We start from the raw sequence: 11,940 nt of genomic DNA, 5'->3' as shown, positions 1-11,940 counted from the left end.
AATTGACTTCTCTGGAGCCGATGGCAGGTTAGGAATTGCTCACCTTGAACCTCTCAGCAGAGTGAGCTGCACCTGTGTTGTCCCTGCTGCATTCGAGGCTCCTGTCACTTAGGTTGCTCCCCTGTCCTATCCTGGCCCCTATCCATCCCTCCAGCTAAGCCATGACTGTCATTGTTGAGTCACATGCCTCCCCCAATACATACACAAAGAGATTCCTGAGAGAGCAGGGACCAGAAACACAGTGGTACAAACACCAGGATCTCCATCTACCATTGCTTACCTGTGGACTCAGAGTACGTCCATCTGTAGAATGTAGTATATAGCTAACTGTAGAATGGAGGAATGTGCATACATAGGGGTGTTTGGGTTCTTCATCCATATAGAGGTAAGGGCACACTGCAAGTGTTCCCAGCTACATCCTAGACTCAGTCTCTCTAGCATCAAGCTTGAGTGTAGAGCCTGCCTTTCCCAATTATCCATCAATACCGCCCAGTGAAAACAGCATAGTCAGCTCTAGGAGTTCCAGCCAGAGAAAAACCTTTGGGTTTTGACAGTTCATGAGGAGCCCAACCCCCAGGACGAGCCATCGGCAGGAGAACAAATTCAAGGAACAGGCAATAAAAATGGGTTCTCAGAGGACAATGTAGACTGAAACCCAGACCCAGAGCAAAGGTCCTGTAAGAGTCAAGAAGTGACAAGGAGCAATGACCCAAGGGCAAGACAGGACTCTGTCAGGGGTAGGAATCACCCAGTCTCTCGCACTGAAACCTGTGCTGCTGGAGGAGGACATGAGAAGGAAGGGTCCCCAGGAGCAGGGATGCACTCAGCATCCCAGTCCTTCCCATGCCCCGCCTCCCTCCGTCTGAGTGCCTGTCTCACAGGGGCAAGCAGACTAAGTCTGCATGGAGCCTCAGGCTGAGGACAGATGGCATCTCTGCCCGAGGAACCTGGCGGGAGGGTGTGGCATAGATGGCGCAGTAGACACCATCAGCTGGTGAATGGCGGTCCTCCAGACGGCAGAGGAGCCCTCTGTACTCTGGCCAAGACATGTGGCCGGTTATGGCGAAGAAGCTCCCTGGTTCTGCTGTGGGTGGAAAGGCCTCTGAAGACAGGCCAGTGAAGGGCACTGCCCACATTTCAGTTTTCTTTCTGGCAGGGTCACCAGAGTTCCCGAGCGGGGATGGTTTTAGTAACAGGCTGGTGTGAGGAGGAGCTGGCGGTTGAGCAGATCTCCTCAGCTGACTTCGAGTTCCTGGAGAACTTACACAATCTGCCTGGGTTTCAAAAGCCAGTGGAGAGGAAGTGGTGGTCACCAAAGGGAGGCGAGCATCATCAAAGGCGCTGGCCCCGACTCTATGCACGTAGACTGTCCCAGCAGCACTGGCCCTAGGCCGCCAGAGCGGAGCCACCAGGGGTCCACAAGCCCTCTCCATCGTAATGTTCGCCATCTTGAAGAAAGTGTGGCCCCAACAGTCTGAGACCAACTACACTGCAGGAAGTTGTTCCTCTGCTGCGATGCAGCTTTATTCCTGCGTGCTCTGCCGTGTGCGCTCAGCCCTCAGTTCCTGGTTTCCACCTCTTGGGCAGCTGCCTTGGCCGGCTGGAGTCTGTTTCTAGAGATGCTAGCATATTCCACAGAGAGATGGGGGTCAGGCGAGGGCTTCTGGTAGGGCTGGGAACTGCTAGAGATGGAGTCCTGAAGGCTTGCGTGGTTGAGGTGGATGAGGGAAGCATAGCAAATGGCCTCCGTGTCCTCAGTGGACAGGATCTGCTGATTGACGTCCTAGGATCAAAGTAAACAGACGTGTGTTGATAGAGTAGCAGCTGAGGTGACCAGTGACCCATGAGTCACCAGAACAGGGCAGAGGGACAGGACCGGAACACAGGCCGGAGAGATGGTAGGTGGCTGAGAGCTCTGGCTGCTCTTCTAGAGGACCTGGGTTTGGTTCCCAGCACCCACAATGGCAGCTCACAATGGTCTGTTGGCTCCAGTCTTGAGGATCTGACTCCCTTTTCTGACCACCTCAGGCACTGTATACACATGGCATACATACATGTAGACCAAACACTCATAAACATAAACTAAGAATAAATAATCCTTTTCTTTACAAAGATATGAGGTGTGGCACTGGACCCGCAGAGACTCTGAGTAGGGGTGTCCGGGAAAGTTGCCTTTCCTGCCACTGAGCCGACAAGAACTGGCCTCTCCAAGTTCCTGCTCCAAACAGGAAATAGGCTTCACTCTAAATCCATGGAACATAGACCCTTGTGGTAGGGAGTAAGAAACCATTAATCTGCATATATTTAATGTTGGGGATGGAGCACAGGTTTTTGCATTTGCATGGCAAGGACTACCACTGAGCTGTAGCCCCAAGCTTTGTGGACTGGGCCTCATTAGGTTGCCCAAGCTGGCATGAAATTGGAAACCATCTGGCCTCAGCCTCATAAATGCTGCTACCGTACCCTTCAAGGAACTTTTCAACAGGTTCTCCAAATGAATCTTGTGCACATTCAAACTGGACTAGGGCTGAGTTAAAGGGACTTTTTAGAGACGCACTTCATGGAATCGATTCTAGTTTCTAAAGAGAGCTGGCTTAGGTGGCCTGGAGCCTTCTAGTTCTGGGTATCTAAGAGTCTTGGGCCTGCAGGAGAGACAAAGATACCCACACCATCCAGCCCTCAGGAGGACCTAGGGGACATGGTTCATCTCATTTTCCCACACTGACTGGACCAGCGGCAGCTAGTTTGTGGACTGGCTGTGTCCTAAGACACAGGAAAGGCTGTCGCCCATAAAGGTGGTAGCCAAGAACTGGTTCTACCAAATCTGCCCCCTCCCTGTCTCTTCTTTTTCTGTCTTTCTGTTTCTCTCTTGAGTTTGGGAACACAGGAGAAGAAATACAGAAAAGGAAACACATAAGCATGTCATGAGGACATGAGCAGGCCTGAGTGTGTGCTGCCACTTAGTGCAAATAGAAACTGAACCCAGACCAGATTAACAATGACAGATGCACACCAGAAAGACAGTTCACAACAGCACATGCACACTGGAAAGCACAGGTCATGATGACAGGTGCACACGGGAAAGCACAGGTCACGGTGACAGGTGCACACTGGAAAGCACAGCTCACGACGACAGGTGCACACACTGGAAAGCACAGCTCACGATGACAGGTACACACTGGAAAGCACAGCTCACGATGACAGGTGCACACTGGAAAGCACAGCTCACGATGACAGGTGCACACTGGAAAGCACAGCTCACGACGACAGGTGCACACACTGGAAAGCACAGCTCACGATGACAGGTACACACTGGAAAGCACAGCTCACGATGACAGGTGCACACTGGAAAGCACAGCTCACGATGACAGGTGCACACTGGAAAGCACAGCTCACGATGACAGGTGCACACTGGAAAGCACAGCTCACGGTGACAGGTATACACTGGAAAGCACAGCTCACGATGACAGGTGCACACTGGAAAGCAAAGCTCACGGTGACAGGTATACACTGGAAAGCACAGCTCACAATGACAGGTGCACACTGGAAAGCAAAGTTCACGATGACAGGTGCACACTGGAACGCACAGGTCAAGATGACAGGTGCACACTGGAAAGCACAGCTCACGATGACAGGTGCACACTGGAAAGCACAGCTCACGATGACAGGTGCACACTGGAAAGCACAGCTCACGATGACAGGTGCACACTGGAAAGCACAGCTCACGATGACAGGTGCACACTGGAAAGCACAGCTCACGATGACAGGTGCACACTGGAAAGCACAGCTCACGATGACAGGTGCACACTGGAAAGCACAGCTCACGATGACAGGTGCACACTGGAAAGCACAGCTCACGATGACAGGTGCACACTGGAAAGCACAGCTCACGATGACAGGTGCACACTGGAAAGCACAGCTCACGATGACAGGTGCACACTGGAAAGCACAGGTCACGATGACAGGTGCACACTGGAAAGCACAGCTCACGATGACAGGTGCACACTGGAAAGCACAGCTCACGATGACAGGTGCACACTGGAATGCACAGTTCACGATGACAGGTGCACACTGGAAAGCACAGCTCACGATGACAGGTGCACACTGGAAAGCACAGCTCACAATGACAGGTGTCCACCGGAAATCTAGGCCCCCTACGTCCCAGAGGAGAGTCACTCCTACTTACAGTGGTTTCCTCCTTCTGACCTGGAAATTCTTCATAGATGTTGTGACATTCGTTCTCAACTGTGAGGAAACCAGAAATTTAGTGAGGATGTCCTACGTATCATCTCACCCAATTCCCATAGCAACACCAGGCTGGGACCCTGATGGAGGAGAGCCCAGGGCTTGGCCAAAGGATGGATTCTGCCTGGGGAGCTCCCGAGCCCTCAGCACTGAGTAATATCGGAGGATTCTAGGAACCCTGATAGGCTGGCTGCCTGTGTCTGCTCTGCAAAAACCCAGTCAACTTCCTGGTCAGTTTCAGGTCACTCACTGCAAGTTCCGTATTTAAATATCAGACTTAAGTATGGTCTGTTCACAGGTGGGGCTATGGTTGGAAGAGGTTGGCTTTCTAGTGTCTTGTGTCAAAGCCCTCAGGGTAAGCATTTCCTATGAACACACCCTCCCACACTCACCCTGTATGCACACACACTTCTAAATGAAAACCCAGTGAGAATATGTGTGCCGAGTCTGGGCATGCCCCTGTTCCTATGTTGTTTTCTAAAATGTCACAGTGATCCACTGATTTCATGACATTTGGAAACCAAGCATATAGAATTCTGAGATTCTCTCTTCCCTAAGGATTTTTTATAGAGGTTGGAAAGTCAACACTCCCAAGCTCCAGGAGCTCTTGTTCCACTCACACAACCTTGTGAGTTGTAGAACTTGTTGTCCAGAACTGTCTGGAGGGCACGTGGAGAATAAATATGTGTGCACAGAGGGCAGAACAAAGCAGCAAAGGAGGCAGAAGTCAGCTGAAGGCCACAGAGTTCATGTGGGATTAATGCTAAAACCCAAAACTTGGAACACTGACAAGTCCCTCAAGAACTGGAAGAAAGCTGGGTGTGGAGGTGTCTCATGTCTTTAATCCTGGCACACAGGACGCAGAGGTAGGCAGATCTCTACATCTGAGGCCAGCCCAGTCTATGCAGTGAGTTCCAGGACAGCTAGGGCTACACAGAGAAACCCTGTCCGGAGAAAAGCTTAAAAAATAAAAATCGAGAGGGAAAACGATTTTTCCTTTGTACCATGTTCACTTTTTGGGGTGTAAGTATGTAAGTGTGAGGGGTGCATGTTCATGGGCATGTGTACGTGTGTGCACATGTATAGAAGCCAGAGGACAACCCTGAGTGTTGTTCCTCAGGAGCTCAGGAGTCTCTCACTGGGACCTGCACTTGTTGTTTCTGAGAAGCTGGTGGGGAAGCTGGTAAGCCTGGCTCCACCTCGCCAAGGCTAGGACTACAAGTGTGTGCTCTGATTTCTATACAGGTGCCCTATGTAGAATTCGGGTCTCCATGTTTACACAGCAAACACTTTACCCAGTGAGCCATACCCCAGCCCCTCAATGTTTCCTAAGGGCATAGTTCAGTGGTAGACTGTGTGTTTAACATGCCTGGGGCCTCGGGTCTTTTCTTAGCACCACAAAGGGAAACATTATTGTGTATACTTTGAAATGTGTATATAATACACATTACATATTATAAGATTTTGAATACATAATAGGATGGTTAATAACATAGAACGATGAATTGGCCTGCTTTGATCCCTGTTGCCATGACAAACACCCTGACAGAAAAGCAGCTCAGGAGAGGGAAGGCTCATCTGCTAACAATTACAAGTTACAGTCCATCATTTCAGAAAGGACTCAAGCAGCTAGACAAACCACACCCGCAGCCAAGAGCAAAGAGAAGACACATTCTGCTTGTCTGCTCTCAGCTAACTCCTTCCTTACACTGTTTACAACCTCTGCCTGGGGAATGGTGCAGCCTGCATGGTAGGTTTACCGCATCAGCTAACAATCATGCTAATCCCCTCCTGCAATAGCCATGCTCGTGGACTAACCTGATCTAGAGAGTTCTCCGTTAAGACTGTCTTCTCAGGTGATTCTACGTGTGTCAAGTTGACAATGAAAAACCTAGCAGCACACCCATATTTCTCCTGAGGCAAGAGCAGTCATAAGCCACTCATGTGGCCAAAATATAGGGTATGACGTATTATTCTTACCCATAATCTTCGTGTTGTACATTAAATCCTTTGACTCATTCACTCTGCATAGTTGCTATTTTGTATTTTTGACCTACATGCATCTCTGCATTTGACTACAAACATCTCTGCACCTTGACTACATACATCTCTGCATTTGATTACATGCATCTCTGCATTTGACTACATACATCTCTGCATTTGACTACATGCATCTCTGCATTTGACTACATACATCTCTGCACTCTGACTACACACATCTCTGCATTTGACTACATGCATCTCTGCATTTGACTACATACATATCTCTGCACCTTGACTACATACATCTCTGCACCTTGACTACATACATCTCTACATTTGACTACATACATTTCTGCACTTTGACATACATACATCTCTGCATTTGACTACATACATCTCTGCACTTCCTTCCTCATACTGAGAAAGACAAATTTTTAAAATGATATAAACATGCACTTCAATATCATTAACTAGAAAGTTCTTTATGTAGACTTAGCAAGTCCCTAATCACAAAGTTGAAAAGACTAGGAACTAGAGAGGTGGCTCAGCAGTTTGGAGCACTGGCTGCTCTTCATGATAACTCAGGTTCAATTCCCAGGCCCCACACGGTGGTTGACAACTCTCTGTGACTCTAGTTCCAGGTGGTCTGATAGGCACCAGGCACGCACATGGTGCCTAGAAATACATGCAAGCAAAGCACCATACACATGAAATAAAATAATTTTAAAAATTGAGATAAAAAGTATATGATCCAAAATCCTGGCAAATAGGTGGGGAGTTGGGGCACCTGTAGGTAAGTCAACCTGAAGGCTGTGAAGAACTGGTCCCTTCAACCGCATCCCCCTCATTCAGGACCACCAGGTCTGCCACCTTGTGAAGGGAAAGGGAGCCAGTTGGACACTTTCCTTGATGGGAAAACAAACAACATGGGCTCACCTTTCTGGGCTCTTCCTCGAGCATTCCTGAGGTACAGGACCACAAGGACAACAAACACGAGCAGTAGCAGGACGGCCACTGCCACACCAGTAATGATGCCCTTCCACATCCAGCTATCCAGAGGGCTGTGGAAGAAGGGTTAGTGGGGTGAGAAGATCCAGAGCCCAGAACACTGCCAGCCAGAGAACCTTCTTCCCCAGGCCTCCAGTTCCCACGGGTCCTCCGGCAAACCAGCCTCTTCTGGACAGGGGACAGCTGCATTGTGCAGTGGGCCTGCCTTGTAGGTCCTGCAGTCTCCATCATAGGGGAATGCTGAAAATGTCACAAGCTATTGCTCCTTTTCGTTTTTGGTCTCCTGCCCCTAACTTCCTTTTCGACCCTGAACTTGCCAGTTCCAGCCTCCTTCCTGCAGGGATCTTGTACTACTGGCCACACACTGTCAAGGACACTGATAACATCTTAAAAGGCACAGAGCAACCTCCTGTGACCTAGAACAAGCTAGAGCCTGGGCTGGTGGCACAGGTGGCACAAGTTTTATCACTCAGAGGGCTGAGGTATGAGGACCAAAAGTTCAGTGCCACCTTGCATGATAGAGCGAATTGAAGACCAGCTTGAGATGTTGAGTGAAATCATAATCTCAAAATAGAAAATATAAGGCTGAGAGTACAGTAACTAACTCGATAGATGATAGATAGATCGATGATAGATGAGGATAGATAGATAGATAGATAGATGATAGATAGATAAATAGATGATGAATACATAGATGATAGATGGATAAATGATAGATAGATGATAGATAGATAGATAGATAGTAGGTAGATAGATAGATGATAAATAGATCAATGATAGATGAGGATAGATAGATAGATGATAGATAGATAAATAGATGATGAATAGATAGATGATAGATGGATAAATGATAGATAGATGATAGACAGACAGATAGATAGATGATAGATAGATAGATAGATAGATAGATAGATAGATAGATAGTAGGTAGATAGATAGATGATAGATAGATGGCAGGTAGATAGATAGATGATAGATAGATAGATAGATAGATAGATAGATAGATGATAGATGATAGATAGATGATAGATAGACAGATAGATAGATAGATAGATAGATAGATAGATAGATAGATGATAGATAGATAGATGATAGATAGATAGATAGATAGATAGATAGATAGATAGATAGATAGATGATAGACAGACATTACTGTGAGATCACAGAATATTACTGTGATCTCATTTTGCAGATGAGAAAACTGAGGCCTATATAAAATGACCAGAAGTGGCCATTTAACTACATCTGTCCTATGAGAGCTGGCATCGGTCAGGGTGCAGTTGGGAACTATAGTCAGGAGAGTGGGGGAAACACAAGACTCAGAGTGCAGTACCTGTAAATGACAGGGCTGGTGACAGAGCTGGTGGCAGAGGCCAGGACTGTTGTCATCCAGGAGGTCGTGGATGGGGCTAAAGATGTAAGAAACCATAATGAACACAGCATCTGTCTCTCCACTCCACCCAAGCCCCAGGCTCCTGCTCCTGGAAGAGGAGGACCCCACACGTGGTTCTGGAACTAGCAAGTGAGGACTCTGCCCCACCAGAAAGGCGATGCTGTGCTGTGAATGGAGCTGGAGTCACGTCCTGAGAAGCCACAGCACATGTGACTGTAAATGAGTCTTCTCCTGCTTCCTGCGTTCTTTCATTTGAAGATTTTTGTTATCTTTATGTCTCTGTGGCGGGGGTGATGTGTGCATGTGAGTGCAGTGCCCATGGAGACCAGAGGTATGGGATCCTCTGGAGCTGGAGTCACAGGCTGCTGTGAGCCATCTGAAGATGGGGCTGGGGACCAACCCAGGTCCTCTGTAAGAGCAGCAAGCACTCTAATCACTTAGCCATCTGCCCAGCCTCCAGTGTTCTTTTTAAAATGTGTGTGTTTATGTACATGCATGTGCATGTTTGTGTGTATGCAGGTGCACGTGTGTGCATGTATACATGTGTATGTGTGTATGTGTATGTATGCATGTGTATATATATATACATGAGTATGTGTGCGGTGTATGTATGCATCGGTATATATACATATATATGTGTGCATGTGTATGTGTGCATGTGTGTGTATGCATGTGTATATATATGTGAGTATGTGTGCGGTGTATATATGCATGAGTATGTGTACGTGTGCATGTATATATGTATATGTGTGCATGTGTGTATATATGTGAGTATGTGCGTGTGTGCATGTATATATGTAAATGCATATGTGTACATGTGAATGCTAAAGGGAAATTTACATATATTTACTCGAGTGTAGTCCATATATATGTGAGCATGTGTATGTGTGCATGTGTATATATGCATGTGCATACGTATGCGTGCATGTATATGTGTGCATGTGTATGTGTGTGTATGCATGTGTATATATACGTGAGTATGTGTGCGTGTGTGCATGTACATGCATATGTGTACATGTGGGTGCTAAAGGGAAATTTTACATATATTTACTCGAGTGTAGTCCATTTAATTTTATTTAATTTTTGAGACTGGGCTTCTCACTTGCTGGACTTTGCCAGTGAGCCCCAAGGATCCTCCTGTCTCCATGTCGCTGGTGCTGGGATTGCAAGCATGTGCCTACATGCCCAGCTTTGTCTTTAATGTGCATTTGTGAACAGAACTTGCACAGTGACTCAGATAAGTTTTCCATAATTATTATAAAACACTCTGTCCAAAATAACTTATGGGAGAAAAAGTCTGTTGCAGTATACAGTTCAGAGTGCAGCAGATAACAGCAAGGAACTCAAGACAGCAGGAGCTGGAAGCAGCTGGTTGCAGGGCATCCACAGTCAGGCAGTAGAGACCAGTGAATGTTTCAGGCTCACTTCCCTTTTTATACTGAGTCTGGGATCCCAAGCTTAGAGAATGGTGCCTCCCACTTTGAGAAAGGGTCTTCCCAGCTCAAGCTAAGATCTCTTGAGGCCTGTGTCCACTATGTTTGAATATATAAAGGTCACACCTAATGCCACCCCTCCGTAGAGTGTGCCTGGGCCAAAGCTTTCCTGAAATAACCTCCAGGCACCCATTGTACCAAAGGGCTGGACATTCTCTGCAGCAGGGAAAGCCCTGGGAGGAGCTGTTCACACTGTGAGCACATGAACATGAAAGACTGATTCAGAGCCTTCCGCCACTGCAGTCTTCTGCATGAGATACACAGGAAACTCAGGCCACTAGCAGCAGCCTCTGGGCCAACTTCCCAGAGCTTAGAGGTTCTCAGTCATCAAGAGCAGATCCTGGATGAGGACCGCATCTCTCAACCTTCCCCACTAAGCCCTTTGTGTGCCTCTCTGTGTAGCTGTCTCCTCTTGGTCCACATTCTCAGTGCCTTCTCCATTTGCTCTGAGGTCTCTCATGTGATGGAGCCTGCCACTCTGATGGGATTGCAGGAAGGGATATTTGGGTGTGGGCAGCTGTGACAGCTGGAGGGAACAACAAGATCCTTCAATAAACAGAGTTGTGTTAGCAGCAGCAGCAGCAGAAAAACTGCCCAGAAGTCAGCAAGCCTGTGTTCTAGGGTTGGCTCTGCCCTGAACCAGCAGGGGGCCTTGCAGGGAGGTGGTCTTCCCTGTACCCCAGTTCCCAGCTATTCAAAGACAGTTTCTAGATCCCTCTCCAACTCTGGAGCCTGGTGATCAGGAAAGCTGAGAGTCACACAGAAGGGGGAAGCTCACCTCTTGACACCACCAGGCGGATGGTTTTGAGAACATGGACTGTTCTGCGATTGTCATAGATTCCACAGTAATAGACACCCGAGTCTCTCACCGTGAGTGTAGTCATGGTGACAGTGAAGAAGTGAGAGTCACGATGGTCCCAGATGGAGAAATTCGGCAGCTGAGCTTCTGGGCTGAGACTGGACACTAACACTTCACAATATTTTGTTGATGTTTTCTGACACCACACCTTCTCTTTGACGTGTTGGCTGTGATAATACTGGCATTTCGCAGAAAAGTTCTGGCCTTCCACTACTTGAAATAACTCTGCATCCTCTGTGCAACAGCCTGTGAACATACACACCCTTCAGATCAGAGAGTCCCCCAGTCTGCACAGCACGGCTAGGAGAGGGGCTCCCTTCTCAGAGACTGCCCTCTTTGTGTCTATGCTCAGGGTGCAGCTTAGAGCCAGTTGCTGGCCACAACACACCATGTGTTCCACCATAGAGCCCTGTTTTGCACACCTCCCAACCCCTTCCCTCTCCTCTCCCTGGTCCGTTCCCTCTATCCTTGTCCCCTGTCCTCACCTGAGTCCAGGAGCACCAGCAGGATGGGGGACAGCAGGTATGTGGCCTCCCAGGCCATAGGTCCTCTTCTCGAGCTGTAGGGGAGCAAGCAGGGAAGGAGGGGGGGATGCTCTGAGGAGAGGAGACCAGGGCAGGGCAGTGTCCAGGCAGCCTCCACAGCCAGTGCACGGTGAACTGCTGAGGAAGCCGGGACCTCCGAGGACAAGAGGGAAGCTGAGCAAGGCCTGTGAGGCCCTGTGGCTCCTCCAGCACAGGCTCTGGTTCTAGGCTTCTGTACTGAACTAGATAAAGGGGCACAGAGATGGTGTAGTCTCCTGCCCCAGAAGACTGGGGTGTGGAAAGCTTAGAAAGCCCAGGAGGAAACCGCAGTGAAGTAAGAGTCTTGCTCATTTCTATTCAGCACTACCCTCAAGTTCCTTTCTTCCTCTTTAGCCTCAAGTTTCTGTCCCCCCCACCCAAGTTTGGCTCCCACTG

General features: G+C 48.4%; 1 protein-coding gene across 1 annotated transcript; it reads right to left on the bottom strand.

The window, feature by feature from the left end:
* Nucleotides 1–467: 467 nt before the first annotated feature.
* Nucleotides 468–11,728, bottom strand: LOC142853770 (uncharacterized). Its single transcript, XM_075978942.1, has 6 exons — nt 11,467–11,728; nt 10,901–11,227; nt 8,570–8,645; nt 7,165–7,277; nt 4,187–4,245; nt 468–1,783 (listed from the first exon to the last, which is right to left on the bottom strand). Exons 1-6 carry the CDS (start codon nt 11,522–11,524, stop codon nt 1,559–1,561), a joined length of 858 nt encoding a protein of 285 aa, XP_075835057.1. The 5' UTR covers nt 11,525–11,728; the 3' UTR covers nt 468–1,558.
* Between the last annotated feature and the right edge of the window lie 212 nt (nt 11,729–11,940).

This window comes from Microtus pennsylvanicus, chromosome 7 (genome assembly GCF_037038515.1).
Source record: "Microtus pennsylvanicus isolate mMicPen1 chromosome 7, mMicPen1.hap1, whole genome shotgun sequence".
Lineage (NCBI taxonomy): Eukaryota > Metazoa > Chordata > Mammalia > Rodentia > Cricetidae > Microtus > Microtus pennsylvanicus.
Note: the sequence above shows the minus strand (reverse complement) of the source record. Positions and strands in the feature narration are given on the sequence as shown.